General features: G+C 39.5%; 1 protein-coding gene across 1 annotated transcript in view; it reads left to right on the top strand.

Moving 5' to 3' along the window:
* The window catches only part of LOC139745303 (tubulin polyglutamylase TTLL5-like), a gene marked incomplete at its 3' end in the record, with an annotated part of 43899 nt that extends 29884 nt beyond the window's left edge, over positions 1-14015 (top strand). Inside the window, exons 20-27 of the mRNA XM_071655700.1 lie at positions 527-562; positions 6006-6169; positions 6682-7222; positions 8582-8702; positions 9818-9964; positions 11050-11174; positions 12368-12720; positions 13944-14015. Coding sequence (XP_071511801.1) covers positions 527-562; positions 6006-6169; positions 6682-7222; positions 8582-8702; positions 9818-9964; positions 11050-11174; positions 12368-12720; positions 13944-14015 — 1559 coding nt within the window. The remainder of the gene's footprint in view (positions 1-526; positions 563-6005; positions 6170-6681; positions 7223-8581; positions 8703-9817; positions 9965-11049; positions 11175-12367; positions 12721-13943) is intronic.
* Between the last annotated feature and the right edge of the window lie 4839 nt (positions 14016-18854).

Raw genomic sequence — 18854 nt, 5'->3', positions numbered from 1 at the left:
CTGAGCTGTGAGCGCTATACCTGTATTTAAGTGATGCTTAAATTCTTTTTAATGTGCCTTTTACTTATGTCGAGCTCTGTTCAATGTGAGCAGTTTATGAATCTTGATTCATGCCAGTGTTAGATGCAGTTTGCTGATACAGAAATCATTCAGTTCAGCTCCTTTGAGATTTTTTGTTGCGTTTGCAATACAAACTCTACAACTTTCTGCAAATTCTTCATATTCTGGCAAATTTGCAACCGGGCAAATTTTTTCATCAAAATTAATGTGGTTAGTGATAATGAATCTGAATGTGGATCATAAATAACATTCTCAGGTGACGTAGGTCCGTATTTTTTTTTTTTTTTTTTTTTTTTTTTTTTTTTTGTAGGAGACATTTCACTTCTGATCAGCCATCTTGAGAGTGCTAAATCAAAGGTATGCTGACAAACCAATTTGTCACCATGATGATGTCTCTCAATTTATAGATGGATATCTCAGTTCTGCTTTTGAAAAGGCACACAATTTTTTTCTTATCGTTTCCCAGGGGAGGTCAGGGTACGACCTCTGATTCCAGACACAGGTAACCAACCATCTTGAGCAGCTGTCTTCCACTCATCCCTAATTAACATTTTGGCATGACCTGACTCTTGTTGATATTTGGGTTGACAGGCATCATTAAATCCTTCGTGCGAAATGAAAACCATCCTTGCTCTTTCTTAACCCATTCATGCTAATCTGTTTCAGTCAAAGCAGAGGGAAAGAACCGCACAGAACTCATGCAGTTCATTTGCTTGGAGAAGCAGGAAACTGATGATGGTTAGGCCAATATGCCATGATGTCAACTTCAAGTTCGAATGAATTGTTCCTGCTCTTTACTGCAAATTTCTAATCTCTTTATTTTTCCTTCCTCTGCTTTTTGGAGATAGTGCATGGTGGGAACACATTTCTTTCTGTTGTTTGGAGGGATGTACTGTAGAAGTGGTATGGTTTCATACATGGCAGTACCGTTGGTACCAATAATGAATATGTTGACTGGTCAAAGTGATAAAATTAAGGCAAATCACACAAAGCTTGTTGCAGAGTTTTCTGGTTACTTCAAGCAATCATTTGTATAAGTGCAGTAAAGTTCATCTGTAGAAAGAAATGAAAGCTCATAAGCAAAATTAACTATACTGTGGAAAGCAGTTTCTGGCTCTGCCTACAGTGTAGCTTGCACAGTAGACCTTCATGAATACTGTAAAAGAGGTTATTTTTGTGCGAGTAATTTTTCACTCTCGGCCCAGTGAGATGAATGTAGCATGTTTTCAGTTCTGCAGCACAAAACATTTATGAGTGGAACATACTTATGGCGTGCAAAAATATTCACATTTTTTTATTCTCGTGCGAAATGCGTGAAATTTTCCGCGCCATGAAAATTTCCACTTTTACAGTAACTTTTTGCCTTTTTGAGCATGAGAGAAATAATTAGAGAAGGCAACAATGTTTTTGAGCCACAATTCTTGTCATAAGTTAAGTATAAGGAATGGCAGACATATTGAAATCATATCATGGTTGGGATAGTCTTTACCCAATTTCTAAGTTTATGGTGTAATGGGTAGTGCCTAGAAATTAGTACTGACTGGGAGTGCGTGATTGTTATGGCTAAATGTTATGTCCTGTCATTAACTTTGAGTTTTATAACGAGCTTGTGTGTATTCCCATGCTCATGCGTGCTATGGCATGTCATAGTTTTTATCTCCTTAGAACTTTTTGGTCTCTGTGACAAACTTCTGTCTAACAGAATACCAACAGTTTCCGTATTCATGTCAGTATTAACATCAGTGACTTGTGGAGTTAAATGTATTAATGAGCAAGTTTGATTTGGCAGCTTCTGCAATAGTATAGAAGGATGTCATAAGCATATGTGCTTTGATGTGCGGCTTACTTACTATTTTTCAGTCATCGGTATGTAAAAACTTGAAACAGCTAGACTAGTCACAGATTGTGGAAGATTGATCATTTGACAATTCTTTTGTGTCTTTTTTGCCTAACAAGTTGTACATTGGATAAAAATTTGACTATTGAATGCTGCTGTTTTATCTTATCTTTTTTTTTCTGACCTTACCATAATCCAGCAAGCAGTGTGTATTTGAAAATGTGTTTTTTTTTTATTTGCATAACTGCATCAAGTTATCATGCACACTTACTAAGTTTACATCGTCAAACTTTCATTTCATAATCTTTTCCACTGCTGATATCTCGCCCTCCTAATCTTCCCCTCTGTTGGCCCCACTCCCTTTCCCCCATTCTTGCCCCCCTCCCCACACCCACCCATCAAATCCATGGTAACACCATAACCATCCTATTTCTCCCGCTCGTCCTTCCCCTTTCCCTATCAAACCACTACCACTACCCTTCCCCTATTTTCCACCCTACCCACCCATCAACACCATGGTAACACCATAAACTTCTTGATTCCCCGCCCCTCCTCCCACCTATTACCCCCACCTGCCCTTATCCCCTCACAGTTTAAACCCTGTAAGCACCCATTGCTCCACTCACTTTCAGAGACCTTCATCGGCCCACTCCATCTTGGCCGGCCCGCGGGCTGGGGTCACGTAAGTTTATTCGCACCATTGACCTTCCCACCTCTCAAAAGTGCTCGCCCTCGTTTGAAAATCATCTTGGAGGGGTTTGTTTAACAAAACTGTGCCCATTTTGGCGTTTAAAATGACAACTCAAGCAATGAGTACATCCTAACCTTGAGTGGACAGTGGTGGTATACATTAACTTAAGATATCAGATGTGTTCATCTCATTCCCAAATCAAAACATGCCAACAGCAGACAAGTACTTGTTTAAATGAGGTCCACAGGAAGGCTCGATGGACTGATTGTTAATCCTCATAACATGTCCTTAACAACTTAAAAGATTCATGTTAAATTTAATGTGATTGGTTACTCGTCTTTTCTTTGTACTTGCCTGGGTTGCATGGAGTATTGTGCAAATGCAAGCATTTGTGCTTTTTTTTTCATCTTGACAGCATTTTTTTTTCTCAAAAGCTACAGTTTATGTTGTTCCCTTCGTGTGTAACTCTGTCAATGTGCTTATACCTTCTGTATGCATAATGATATGCATGAAGCTTGCATTCGTGTTATTAATTTGTGACTTTCATTTCTTGATGGCTTGTGCACAGTTGATTTAATGCCTGCCTTCTTTTTTTTTTTCGTGCCAGAGCGCATTTGCAATGTTGATGATAAACTGTTTTTGTCAACATTTGACAGTTCTTTAACAGCGTCTAAAAAGTTGCACGCAAACACTGCTGCATGTTTTGTTTTGTTTTGTTTTCTTACAGTCTTGTGCCTATATTTGTCTTTTGTGCACTCTTCTTGTTGTAAATAATGAAGATAATAAAGAAGATGTCTGTGTGACAAACTTGTCACTATTTTGTACTCAGTTACAGTAGTCCAAATGTATCATCATTTAAAACCTGTCCTTGGCACCGAAGCTGTCAGAATTTTTTTTTTCTTTTGGTGGGTTTCATTATTATTGATTTTTGTTCCCGCCGAACGAGTTCGAGCAGGGGACTATGAAACGGGCTCCGTACGTGTGTGTGTCCGTGTGTCCGTCCGTCCGTCCGTCCGTCCGTCCGTCCGTCCGTGTGTCCGTGTGTGCGTCCGTGTGTGATCAAAATCTTCAATTTGCTACTTCTCTGTCATTTATGAGCCAATTTTGATTCTGTTTGCTTTATATGATAGCACTACATGGGAGCTTTGAAACTTCTACACAGAATTTCAGTCGTGACCTTTGACCTTGACCTTTGACCTATATTGTACATTTTGCTACAAAATGCTACTCCTTCGCCATTTCTAACCCGATTTCGATTCCGTTTGCTTTATGTGATGGCACTAGGTGAGGGCTTCAAAACTTCTACACAGAATTTTGTCCTTTGACTTCTTTGACCTTTGACCTTGATTTTTGACCTGTATTGTACATTTTGCTACAAAATGCTACTCCTTCGCCATTTCTAACCCGATTTCGATTCCGTTTGCTTTATGTGATGGCACTAGGTGAGGGCTTCAAAACTTCTACACAGAATTTTGACCTTTGACTTCTTTGACCTTTGACCTTGCTTTTTGACCTGTATTGTACATTTTGCTACGAAATGCTACTCCTTCGCCATTTTTAACCCGATTTCGATTCCGTTTGCTTTATATGATGGCACTAGTTGAGGGCTTCAAAACTTCTACACAGAATTTTGACCTTTGACTTCTTTGACCTTTGACCTTGATTTTTGACCTATATTGTGCATTTTGCTACAGAATGCTACTCCTTCGCCATTTCTAACCCGATTTCAATTCCGTTTGCTTTATGTGATAGCACTAGGTGAGGGCTTCAAAACTTCTACACAGAATTTTGACCTTTGTCTTCTTTGACCTTTGACCTTGATTTTTGACCTATATTGTACATTGGCTACAAAATGCTACTCCGCCATTTCTAACCCAATTTCGATTCCATTTGCTTTATGTGATGGCACTAGGTGAGGGCTTCAAAACTTCTACACAGAATTTTGACCTTTGACTTCTTTGACCTTTGACCTTGATTTTTTACCTATATTGCACATTTTGTTACAAAATGCTACTTCCGGCGGGGACATATGTTACGCACCGCGTAATTTCTACTTTTCCTTTTTTTTTTTTTGGGGGGGGGGGGGGATTGATATTAATTGGAGGACAGGAATATCCTTTCTCTTGTCACTGTGAGAAATAATTATTCCATGCTGATGAGTATTGACCGCATTGAACCATAAAAGTACCTATAGGCATGTTAGAGTGAAAGTGTGACCTCAGAGTCCTCACAGGCGCATCAAACTATATACTTAGGTTTTTTGTTTTTTGTTTATTCATTTTATTTTTTTTGCCCCTCATGACAGTCGGTTTTGAACTCAAGCCAATTCCTCAAATGTGACCCTCAGGTTCACATACTTCTCCACTTATGATTAACCGTACCTCCTATATATCTTGTCATCCTAAGTCTGTCTGGAGATGTCATAGGTACACTTGTCAGTGGTTGTGGATGTCATTACTATCTTTTTAATGCATGCAATAATAATGTTCATAATTGGTCTGTTGTTGTGAGATACATGTATTTTGTGCTGCGTATTATGTACTTAGGAAACAGCAAAATCATAAGTAAACCACGTGGTGTTCAAAATTGACACTGTTAGAACAAAACAAAACAAAAAATCTGAGGAAAGCAAACTTTTTTTATGAGAAATATTTTTTTTTTGTATTTCTATGTAAAATTCAAATTGAACTGCATGTTCACATAAGCATTCCTTGTTTACCTAATGCCAGGTAGTATCTTAGTGTTGTATCTTACTGGCTGCATGTTCATGAATGTCAGTTCAGGCAGGGCTTGTATAAGCAAGTAAAAAAAAAATTTTTTAAAATATAAAAAAAGACAAAAAGTCACATTTGCAAATTTGAGCAAAGCATGCTGGGAATGCTCAGGACAAAAACCAACCATCAAACTACATGCTCCATTAACCCATCAAGTCCCCCAAAACCACATTTCTGTCTCTTTAAATTGTCTTTCATTTGACCCCTGTGTATATATGTTAGATATAATTCTTTCAGTTGCAAAGTCTTCAAGTGACTTTTAAAAGCCATATTTATAGCTGTTTCTTAAATTGAAAACATAAATTACACTTTGTAGATGGCTAAACTTTCTGTTTCTCTCTCAAATTGACTTTTTTTTTCGTAAATTTCTATTGCATTTTGTGCAGATTGAATGATTTGATCTAGTTCCACCTAATCTTTCCCCGTTGTAAGATACACAATGAAAATTGAAAATTGGAGGATGTCACAATGATGATTGATGCTGCAATATTCTCTGACAGGACTTGCTTGGTCAGAGTCATTTAATATCTATCTAATGCAGAGAGAAACTCCTTGATGAAGTAGATGTGTATAAATCTTAGCTAGCTCTCCACAATACCACTAAATTTTCCTCTTTTATCCACCCTTGTTGCCATGGTAACAGGAAAGTCTCCCACTCCATGATACAAGAGCTGCAAGAGCGCGAGATAGAGGAGCACCTGGCCCAGCTGACCCGCAAGCTGACCACCAAGGACAACTCGGTGGACCGGCGCAACCTGCGCAACAAGGTCCGCAACCGCTTCCCAGCCACCAAGAGGATTGCAGTTGGTGAGTCTGATCATTTAACACGTTGAGGACCTACTGATTTTACTATAACACGCATTTCCCATAGACACCTCCCCGAGTATTCTCGAGACCCGTCTTCAACAGGTGAATGGAAACCGTAACCCAAATATGGATTGAGTGAAAACAGCAGTATAAATAGAACACGTCAGTGAAAGTTTGAGGAAAGTCTGACAATCTCTAAAGAAAGTTTTGAATTTTTAGAGTTATGGTGACATCGCTGGATGAGGAGACTGTTACAGTTAATCATGTTGTGTTTCAAGTCTCCCTATTGAGCTTCAGTGCTGGAAGATACGTAGTAACAGTGAAATTATGTTACAGATGACATATAGAGCATCTTGAAAATAGAATCATAGCACATTTCAGATTCAACGTTTGTAGACAGTTCTGTTCATCTGTAGAATCCCCTCCATCTCGCACATTCAAATATTTATGCACATTGTGAAAGAATTACTTCCCATCTAGTAGACTTAATTTGTGTTCTCCTTCCCTTCCAGCATCAAATCCAAGGAGTACGGTCACCAGCACCAGCGGAAACAAGTCTGAGAGTCGGCCCCGAGAACCTCTTGCCCAGGGTAAATTGGACACGCTACCCCAGAAGGGGCAGACCACAAACTCTCAAGCACAGAATGCGAACAGTGCACAACCAGCTACCAGCAAATCAAATGTGGCTGCAAGTTCAACGCAACCCCAACAACAGCCACAGCAGCAACAGCAACAAAGGACATTGAACTCTGCAACGTTGCAACGCCCGTCGCAAAGCGGTGCCGCTGGAAGCAGGAGTGGCAGTGGGGACGCCACGGCAACGGCCACGGCGAACTCGTCCTCCTCCAACTTGGTGCAGGGAAAGCCCCCCTTGGGTCCCAGCCAGGGGTCATCCGGTGGAGTCAAATCAGCCAAGGAAGGAGGCATGCCTGAGGCTAATCACCATGGCTCCAGGATGGTCCTGGAGGTGCAAAAGCCCAAGGGACCGACTAAGGAAGAGATCAGAGAAAAGGTCAATGTGCCAGACATCTTGGACAAGGGTGGAGATTTAAGGTACATTCATGCTTTCTGAAGTTATCACCTTCTTCTGCCAAGAGACCCTTAGGTCCTGCTGTTGATTGGAAAACTTAGAAATGCATCTTTCATTTATTTATTAGTGTCAATGATGTCATAAGTTTAAGTACATTTTGATGAAATATTTTACAAGAGAAAAGTCACTTTCAATTCAGGGGGTCCTCCTAAAAGGTAGTGAAAGCAGTTTGATGAAGGGGGATTCCACAAACTTAAAACTGGATAACTGTAATGTAACAAACCTGTGCCATGTAGGATAGTTCTAGTAATGAGTCCATCTCAGAGAAATTATTTATCAAATATCATACCCAAAAGTTATAATCTTCTTATTCTTTATTCAAAGTTTCACAAAGGAGGGTTCCACAAATTTGAAATTAGGTACACATAGTAGAACAGACCTGTGCTAAGAGAGACAGTTCTATTGATGAATCCACCTCAGAAAAATTATTAATCAATTATTAAACCCCAAAGTTATGATCTTACCATCTTCTCAATTCAGAGTTGCTTGTTGTAAGGGGTCAATCAATCAGAACGCATTTGCTTACCATGATTTCCTGGGGTGGTATTCTGAGGTCGTAATTAAGTCTGTAATTAACTTCGTGATTAAGTCGTGAAGTTAATAGGCCCTTAATCATGGGCAAAATCGGTATTCTGAGGACGTAATTAAGGTATGATTAAGTCCCCTGTAATTATCTTAGGTCCCTCCCATCTAATTGTTATTCCATCCAATCAGACGCGTTGTTAGAAGCCAAAATGATGATTACACGCGCAAATATGCCCTCAATGCGCGCTCCTGCACGCCCCCTGTAATTACAACCCAAGAGATCCGTGCGCACACTCCGGTATTTGATTACAACCCCTCACCTACGCACGCGAAGACCTCAACCTCTTTGCTCACATAAAATGACAAAATTCCTCGAAGATCGACTATATTTCTTTTTTCTCTGAATTCTACGGATACCATGATAACAAGATTCAACCGCTCCTCGGTTACCGAAGACGGTAAGCATCGTTGTGGCCGAGAAAACACGATGTAATGCGTGATATCGGAGTAGTTAATGACACTCTTTGGTATCATTAAGTTTTCCATTAACTTTCATACTTAATTACACCCTCAGAATACCGATTCGTAATTAACTCTGTGATTAATTCCTCTCAGAGGTGCACGCGCATTGATACGCGCAAACGCGTAGGTCCTTCCCGCCAAAACGCTTGTTGCTATGGTAGTTAATATACCCCCTACTTAATCATGCTCTCAGAATACCAATTCGGTAATTAAGTGCTAATCAGACACTTAATAAGCTCTCAGAATACGGCCCCTGGTACCAATCAACATTTCAGCAAGCTGCAGGCCAGGCACGCCTTTGCCACCTATCTGTTGCGGGTCCAACAGAGGCTGTTGACGGAGACTAGCAAGCCGCCGGAGAAGCTAGATGAGGTGGATCAGCACGACGAACAGATGGTGAGACTTTCAAAAGGCCGTAACCCTCATTTGCAGAAAAACCAACAAAAAGAAGAAAGAAACAAGACTTTCAGTGTCATTCAAGTGTCATCCAAATCTTTTTTGTGGCTCTTTAATCTCCTTTCCCCACCTTTTACACTTGGGCCACACCGATTCTCTTTGTAGAGTAATGATTTCCAGATGAAGAAGCACTACAGCCAAATTTACTAATTTAAATGAAAATAGACAAACCTTTCAAGTTGCGTTAAGACTTCAAGGCAGATCATTGAAGTCTGTTTATTCCTGCGTTTTGTACGTGTCGATTGCAAAACTTTGTACCATGTGTGAATCTTTGTGTTGATTTGTTAGTTATGGGTGCATGAAGACAAGGCATACTCGCCACTGCTTCTGTGAAGTATAGATAAAGATAACATGGACAGACAAACAATTACACTGATTTAGATCAGCTTGGTAGATTAAGGGAACAGGGATAGTTTACACATACATAAGAATGAATAGGAGAAAAAAAAGGCACTAAAACAAGTAACGCGATGTTTAGTTCTCCTTGTTGAAATATTCAAAGTACTTCACTTTTCATATTGCATGTTTCATAAGAGGTAGACACTAAATTCAACAATTACTGTTAAAGTGGGCTTTAATGTGCTAGTACTTGAATACATTCAGTTGCTGAGGAAACACCATCTTAGTGTAAGTGCAATGTTTTGGTGTCTTGGTGTGAGTCACAGATCTGAGAGACAAGAAAATGAGAAGTGCACGTGTTGAGAGTTGGGAGGATAAGTGTGCTCTTTATTCGTGAGTCATTCTGATATATTTATATGCACAAACAGTCAGATACTGATTCGATTGTGTTAGAATGAGGAGGCAAGGTGTTGCGGTAAGTTCTACGTGGAAAGCGATCAATGATGTTTATGTGAGTGCGTTGAGCAAAGTAGCGGTTAGACAGTGAAATGAACGCTGGCGTGGGAATGATGAAGAGTGAGGGGAAAGACCGAACGTAGGTAGCGTTGATGGTGATAGAATTATCTCTTTCGATGCTGTGTGGATACTATAAAGACCTACAAGCTCTGTTATGTGGTAAATATGAGTCACTGTAAACCTTGCATGTTCTCCAATAGGACCTGGTCTTACGGTTCCTCAAGAGGGCAGCAGGCAACCTCCAGCAGCAGTTCAAGGTCATCGTCCCCAGCCGGAAGCTGCCCATCCACGACAGGCGGCGCATCCTGGCCAAGCAGCTGGTGGACTTTGTCCAGATCTACAGCAAAGTGAGTTTTCTAAATGCAAATCGAGTAATCTTATATCTATAAACCATCAAAAAGTTCCACATGGTGAGATATCCACATAATACTGCCAGAAAAACAAGTCATAACATGCTTCGTATGGAATAATTCAGAGAATGGGAAATCTATGAGACAAAGATGTGAAACTTTAAACATTGATATATTGTCTTGACCCTACATGCAAACCTCTCTCTTTTTACCTCCGCCAAGGGAGGAGGTTATGTTTTCGTTACCGTTGGTTTGTTTGTTAGTTAGTTCGTTAGTTTGTCCGTGTGCAAAATAACTCAAAAAGTAGATAACGGATTGGGATGAAACTTGCAGGAAATGATGAGAAAGACACAAGTAACAAACGATTAACTTTTGGTAGTGATCCGAGAATTTTTTTGGAATTTATGAAGGATTTTTGATATTTTGACATGTAGAGTCAATGCACTTGGGAGTTCATGCTGCGCTTATTTGAGGTTTGCATGTGGATGCTCTAGTTTCTGCTAGGGCGAGGCGCGCCATGCAGCTGAGGGTTTATGACGTAACAAAGGCTTCTATATTGAGAAATCGGGCGACTTTCAGCACAATGTAAACACTTTCAGTATGCTATAAGTACGTATGGGTGGAAATCATTGATATCTCTAATGGAAGAACAAGATCAGTGGTGGAAATGAGCTGCATGCTTGGCGGAGGTCTGTGCTCTCAGAGTGCTTCTCTAGTTTTGTAATGTGTTTATGCTGACAGGTGATTAATTACATTAATTTTACCAGGTGATCTTACAATTGATCTTCATATATTTATGCTGGAATCATATCATTATACAAGTTCAATTTTGTGTATATGTATTTATCCAGATGACTAGACAGATAGATTGATAGATAGATAGATGAATAAACATATTCTTTTCCATTTGTGGTAGCTTCTTATCTACTCTTTCAGTCAGATTTGCTTTTTAGACTCGTATCTACATCTTTCTCCTGTAGATGAGGAGCAATCGAGATAAAGAAAGTTGAGAAGCATCACCACTTTCACATTTTCTCGCACAAAAAGATCTGTTTCACATCTCTTTGATCTGCACCTCGCAGGAGACGGACCAGATGGAGGTGAAGAAGACAAAGAAGGCAGCGAAGCCCCACAACCACCACCAGTTTGAGGAGGATGAGGAGGTTGTGAAGGAGGAGAGATTCTCCCAGTTTGTCAGCGTGGCAAAGTGAGTCACAAACCGACCCGACCTTCACCTTGTTTGATTACAAAAAAGTAGTCATCTGTATCCTTCAAGTTAGCATACCGGGCCAGGAAACAGACATACAGTAGTTGCATGACAATTATATTCAAAATGAGGTGGAAATTACACAGATTGCTTTTCTGTCTTTTTTTGCGGCTTTTCAGTCATGACTTTATTTGTTACATTTTGATTCACGCACATTACACAAATGTTAATTATGGTTAGGAAGCACAATGCGTACAGCTTCACACAACAGATGCATATCATACTGCACATTAAAAGTCGTAAGTGTATCTCATAATTTTGTGGCACTGGTGCAAAATATCTTTGTGTTTTTGATAATCAACAACAGTCAGATTTGCATGTGTGCACATATGTATGTGTGCATATTTGTAGAAGAATATGGAGTCTAGATAGATTTAGTACTTTTACATGTAAGATTCATATTCCCAATGAGTTACCTATGCATCTTATCGTCGCTGGGGCGACAAGACTCGGTATCTACAAAATGTCAAATGTTCAGGAGAGCCAAAAAACATGGCGGCCAAAGCACTATAGCGAATGGGATGGCCTTTCCTTTGACATGCCGTGCTGGCTTCATTTTTGGAGTAAGACAGTTGGGATTTGGACAGGACATCACTTAACCCATTATTTGACTATTAATCCAAAAAAGTCATTTTCACCAAAATTGCAGATACAAGGTCTTGTCACCCCAGCGATGTTATGCTCTTCTTTAATTGTTTAACTTGTGTGTTTATAAATTTTCCTTGCTACTTATGAACATGAAAAATTTCCATGCTTTAGACAGTAGATGACTTTAAGTGACTGATATGCCTCTCTTGAGAAAGGATTTTGCTTGAATGATGTGCATTCCCAGAATATCAGTAAATCATGTCATCTGTGGTGGACCTTCGGGCTACTGTAAAACGAGGAATGTTCACAAGCATTTTGATTTTGCGAATTTCACAGGAGTCAAGATTTGCGAAATCAAAATGTACTCGAAAATTCTTGTCTACACTATATGCATTGAATGTTAGAAGTAATTCTTGAAAATTTTATGCCTCAAAAAAGGTCGTCAGCTTCAGTTCTCGAAAATTTCATGGCACAAAAATAATGTGTTTTACAATGTCTTATTCACATCCCACTTCTGTTGGTGAATTTTTCTAAACCCTTTACAGTGAGAATGAGCTGGAGGAGCTGCTGACAACATACACCAAACAGAACAAGTCAGCCAGCATCTTCCTGGGGACCAGCACGCCGCAGCCCAAGTCCATCTCCGAGATGATGGCCCAGCCGACCTCCATCAATGACGGCACCGACAACCACCAGCAACACCAGAAGCCGCAGCCGCAGCAGCAGCCGCACCACGTCCAGCAGTCGCAGCCACACTATCAACACCATCATTACCACCACCAACACCAACACAAGACATCATCATCGCCAGGTGGTGGCGCGTTGCTCCACCGGCGGGCAAGCTCAGTCGAGAACCTGCATGCGAGTAGAGGAGGTGGAGACATGGCAGCTGATACAAGTGAGTGGTTTTGGTTTTTGTTTTATGTTGCGTATGTCCCATAACAGTATTGTACACTTGTTGATAGTTAGTATTGGAAAGTGCAAGTTCATCAGGAGTAGACGAAAAGAAGTGTGTGTTCCAGTGTGGTGCACTTGTTGGTGGTCAGTATTAGAAAATGCAAGTTGGCCAGGGGTAGATAAAAAAAAAAAAAGTGTGTGTACGTCTTTGTTTTTCTTTTTGTACATATTGATAGTGTATCCTTTATGTCAAATACTGATGGAAATCATGATATCTCAACACTATGTATTTGAATTCAGCTTTTATGGTGGTAATTGTTGATTTGCCACAACAATGGTGACAAAAATTGCTTGAAATTCATATATCGTTGCTGGGGCCACAAGACCTCGTATCTACATGATGTCAAATGTTTAGGAGAGCAAAAAAAAAAAAAAAAAACATGGCAGCCAAAGTACTGTATCAAATGAGATAGCCTTTCATTTGACATGCCGTGCCTGCTTCATTTTGGGGGGTAAGACAGCTAAGATTTGGACAGGACATCACTGAACTGATTGTCTGGCCATTAATCAAAGAAAGCCATTTTCACCAAAATTTGAGATACAGGTCTTGTCACCCCAGCGACGATAGGTTTTCATGTTTGAGTGTTTTTAAGACTTGCGTTGTTATGTCGTTAAGTCTGCTGAAAGAATTTTGTTTCTTTTATTTCTGTGAATGTGTTGCCTGTGTAACACTACTTGTTCATCTTTGCCAAAGCAATGATGCAGATTTCATTTGTTGAAAACCGCAGTGGCTATTTAAATTCATAAATATTCTATTGATAAGAAGCCAAATGTTGTGAGCAAACTCTGGGATATTTGTTTTGATTGTGATTTTGGAAGCTGTGATGATGTCAAAAGTTGCTTGAAAATTGTGGGAATTACAATTACATGTGCTATGTTATTTCATTAGGTGCAACTAAGTATCACAGAGTGTTATATCTGTAGCAACTTAGTGTGCATGTAGTTTAATACACTGTTCTTGTAGATCTAAACAACTTCTCAATTAACTGTAGAAACCAATTATTGTACCATTCCTCTGTTATACGAGAAAGCGCGAAGTCTCCATTTCTGGAGAAATATGAGAGGGGTTTTTTGTGTCTTGCATGCTCCTACCCCCAGCCCGTGTCTGGCATCTTACTAACTCTCTCCCTCTTTTACTCGTAAAATGCATGTTTTCTCTGACAGCTCACGGCTTCGCTCCCCCTAACAATGGCCTCCACTCCATCAGGGCACTTCAGCACATCTATGCCGCCTCAGGTACAAGTGTAGCTGATCGATGGTTTAAAAGCAAAAACCAAAAAACAATCTCACCCCACACTTTCCTAACACTCCATCTAGATGTCTCATTGATGTGTGATCCTCAACGTGGCAGAGAGCGGTGGTGACAACTCTCTTGGGAGATAATCACTCCAGTTTTGCACTTTTAACGCCATTTTTGCACCATTAACTCATTTCATTTCTTGTCACCTTTCCTACTCTGCAGTGTTTGATGGAAGAAGGTGGTAGTGGGACATTAATGGATTGGAGATGATGTCACATGGTGTGGGATTTGTGAGAGTGCTAAGAGTATTGAAGTCATTGTCTCTACAGTTCTGTCTCTCATTGTTTACGCCATATATTTAGGGAGTTTAATTTTAATTTTTTTTTTTCGGGGGGGGGGGGGGGGGGAATCAGGACTTCCCAACAATTTTGTGAGTGGTTACATTCATGATCTTGCAGTGAAGCAATGGAGTAAGAAATCAGTATCACTCACTCAGTTCCAGGAAGTGCACCCTTTCATACAGCAGGCACACCAAGACCTAGGCCTACTAAACTGTATTATCGCACACGTTGTTCATTTGCTGAGTACTGCGCACCAGTACATATACGCATTCATGGCAGTTAGAGTAAATATATTTGCTTAAAGGCATTATTTCCCATTTGCAGATGAAACAAAAACCCAGCTTTAGTGCTTCAAAATAGTTCCAAAATGAGAGTTAGGGATAGAAACAACCAATGTTAAAATGTTAAAGTATAATCAATGTTGAGTATTGCTGCATATACAAAATGTCAACAATAGTTATAATGAAATTGTTTCCAGAATAGACCATCTACAGTTATGGTTTATTGAGAGAAATGGTGATATCTCCTTACATTTTAGGCTTTATTGCAAAATATTTGTATGGTTGGATGTTTTGTGATACAACTGACATACACACATGCATAAAATGTGATAACTCCAACATTTTTTAAATCACTGCTCCCAATGGTAAGCAACAATACCTTTAATATCAAATTTCCAAATAGCACCTGACTCACAAAATTTATGAAAAAATAAAGAAAATCCCTTGAAATATATGGCGTATGCAGTATACTGTTTGTCATTACCCACCAGTCGTCTACTTCATTATATTTACTGTACTCCATCAGGGATTCCATCAGCTGACTTCTGCCCATCTGCTGTATCTCATCTCTTTGCATCATACAAATGTAGCTTCTCACACCATCAAACAACATTCACAGCATCTTTTCTCTTCCATATTTATCAGGATTAGTTTATTTAGGTTGCATGCAGGAAACAAACTTTTTGTAACTTTTCAAACAAGTCATTGTAGCAAGTTTGAAATCCCAGTCTTCACATCTTAGGTAGTTTTATACCTTTACTTTAGCATAAGGCTGTGTGAGTATTCTAGATTTCACTCCTGGCCCCTCAAAGCTCTTTCATTCTGGTCTGTGTTCATTGTATGCATTGCTTCTACGATTAAGCATTGATGTTGCCAGATCAAAAATGCCTTGAAATATGCATAAATTTACAAATGTGTATACATGTATTCATTTGCAGTCCATGCAATTTTACAAGCAGTGACTTTTACAATATGTGTCAAAATTGCTGCTTTTATTGACAAAGGCATTTGAGGAGATCAGAGCTGCCTACTAACAAATGATTCCATTTGTAGCCCTGGGAAAAAATGCAATAAAAAGAAAGCACTTTATGACTTACAATATGCTACCTTGTGTCTTTCTCAGAATAAAACAAATGGCAAATTATCAGTATTTAACATTAGTCAAATGAATGAATGAGCCATTTTGATTCACCCATAGGGTGAAGAATTAAGTGATATTACAATCCAGTCATAGTTTTGATGGTGTAGTCAGTGTTCAGTAAATTTTACAAAAACTTTCACTTATCTATTAGCTGATTTTCCTTTGGAGTAACTTTCATATTCATTTAGATTGTCCTGAGAGATCATATTGCATTTACCACATACCTGTGTCTGAACACCACTCATTCATATTCATATTTATAGAGTCACACATATCATGAGAAAATATGATTTCATGAGAATCCATTTCATCTGTATACAACATTGTGGGTACTTGTGCTCTAAACTAACTTGCTGTCCTTGGAATTCACTGTGTTATCTCTGATTGAGATTTATGTGTGCGAACAGACTTGTGTATTTTTGCTCAAGGCTCCATTCTGTAAACCATGATTAATGGAGACAATTATTCATTCACCTGTTCTCTTGTATGACTGTCAACCACATTGTATGTTTCGTTTCAGTGTGTAAAAAATTGTGATCTTTCTATTTATAGATGTTATATTCATTGTGAAATAATGCTGCGATGTTTTTGGATGTGCCAATTATGAATTGTGTATTAATCTGAAAGGAACTGTATTCCTTTGTAGGCTTCTCGTAACAGTTTTGATGACTAAATGTTTCCTGTGTCATGGAAAATTGTTTTCTTTTTTTTTTTATACGTCATGCACAGGACTACAGGAAAGATATGTTAAACTAAAATTTTTATATACATGTATCTTAGGTGATATGGTTTTGTCAAGTTTACAGTGTGTAATGGAGTCTAGTAGAGACCCATCTTTGGATACTGTCAACCATTGTACTTCAGTTTATTTCTTTGTTTTCTTGTGTGCACAAATTTACCAATCATTAAGTGAATTCACTGCAGTGTTGCTGTGTTTATGAGCAGAGAGCAGACAAACCATCAAAGCTCAACCAATTGACTGTGGAATAACAAGTAGCCCTTCTATGCTTAATCTGATAAACTTGACACATAAGTAAAAACCTTGGAGAGATCAGTTTCCAGGAATTATCCCAAAGTTAGTTGTTCCTTTGGCTCTGACTGGCAGTTGGGGAATCAGTGTTGTTAGATGAAGGGGTACTGTTTTCAACTGTGAAGACATCAAGAAATTTTTCTGATGACTTGTGTATGCACCAGTCAAAGGTCATTAGGTAATGACCAGGATGAATCAGAAGTTGCATTGCAAATTTGTCTATGCTATCATGCCCCCTCCCCACCCCCATACACACACATATTTGTATATTAGAAGTTTGATGCCATAGGAGGGCAAATGAATGGAAGTGATAGCAAGTTGAAGAGATGTTTTTGAGGGGTTTGTGGTTGAAACACATCATCACAGAGACTAGTGGCCCAGACGGAGTATCTTACTGAGCATGATATCAGAGATAGTTTGACCACACACAGATAAGAGAATAAAGAAGTAGACAGTGCAGTATAATGTTATCTTTAGTTTATGGCTTTGAATGCATCTCTCTCTCTCCTCTGTAGCTGATTATCAATGGAGGTATTTTCGATACTTTCGGATCGTAATCTAGTTTTATTCAATTTTTGGCTACAAAACAAACAAAGGCATGGCACCGGAGGACCTACATCTGGGCACTAGCTTTACAATACTCTGAGGGCATGAACGCTCCAGGGATCATTGAGTCTTACTCCTGTGTAATCCAAGAGTAAGATAATAGCAGTGATGATGATGATAATTATAAGATTTTATTTACCCAGTTTAAACTCTGCAGTGTTAGAACTGGTCTACCTGAAGAGCCTGTCTAACCTCATTATGATCAGATGCCCATTTATACACCTTGGTTAAGAAGGCTGTCTAGGGTAGGAACATCTTGTGAAATGATGGATGCACTGTGCAGAAGTTTTGAATCCAGAATCTCTTTCTCAAGAGTCCAGAAACTTGTCCACTCCACCACAATGCTCTAGTCTCAATGATCAGGTCCATTTGGTCGGTTCCGGGGGAAATAGGGTGGAATTTGACCCAGAAGTTATCAAAGATTAGTCATGACAAATGTCAGAATGATTGGTCAGTTTTCCAGGAAATGAGTGGATCTTGACTTGGAGTGGCTCAAGATGGCTCCAGGATAATGTGTGGTGTAGACATGAAGGACCCCTAATTGGAAAGAAAAACTGTGGAGTTTGTACACACAAGCAGTCTCGGTAGGCGGTTGACCATTAAAAACATGACTCGTTAGTAAGACTGGGTCATGTGGTCAATGACCCATTCACAGTAGGAGGCCGTAACTACCAGTACCTAGCGCTGAATTTTGGCAAGTTTTCAAGCAGGTCTGCACTATTCACTATTGCGAAGCTCCCCCCCCCCCCCCCCCCCCCCTTGTCGTATGACATAGTCAAGGCAGAATCACATTCTGCCCTGTTATGCCAGGTGCTTTGTCCTGATTGTCTTTGTGAAATACAAAGCATTATATGATGATCAGTTCTTCCATTTTGTTGTGAGCTATTTGAAAGAATTTGATGGAGGTAGACACATACTTTATGGTTTAGCCAAGGTGGATACAAAATACATTTGATCATCAGTTTCCATGTGATGGGAGCTTGAAAGGAGTAATCATTTAAAGGAGAACGAAAGATGAGTTGGTCAGCTTATTCATGTCTTATTTTCTGCACCTTGAAAAGGCAGTAGTAGAGCTAAACAAAGTTAAATGACCAATGATCTGGTGATCTGATTATTTCTATTGTTCTGTTTATTTGGATGCAGAACTGGTAGCACGCAAATTCTGCTAGCGCACATTTCCTTCAATATCTCTGTGTTCAAGGTTGATTTAAAGGCTTGCAACATAGGTCTCTTATCATTGTTTACTTTGTCATCCTGTGCACTCTCCCCAGCATGGACTTCTTAAAAGAAAAGTCACGATCACACATACAAGGAACTGTCCTTGTACTGTTGTTGTTACCACTTCAGCTGGTTTGTAAACATTTTGTCACCCATGGTTTACTTTTGAATCCATTTGCACCCCAGGAAGTTTGTTTTGCTATGTGCCATTGTCAGTT

Source organism: Diadema antillarum, unplaced genomic scaffold, assembly GCF_040938485.1.
Source record: "Diadema antillarum isolate AM-2024a unplaced genomic scaffold, OU_Dant_1.0 seq00001251_RagTag, whole genome shotgun sequence".
Classification (NCBI taxonomy): domain Eukaryota; kingdom Metazoa; phylum Echinodermata; class Echinoidea; order Diadematoida; family Diadematidae; genus Diadema; species Diadema antillarum.
Note: the sequence above shows the minus strand (reverse complement) of the source record. Positions and strands in the feature narration are given on the sequence as shown.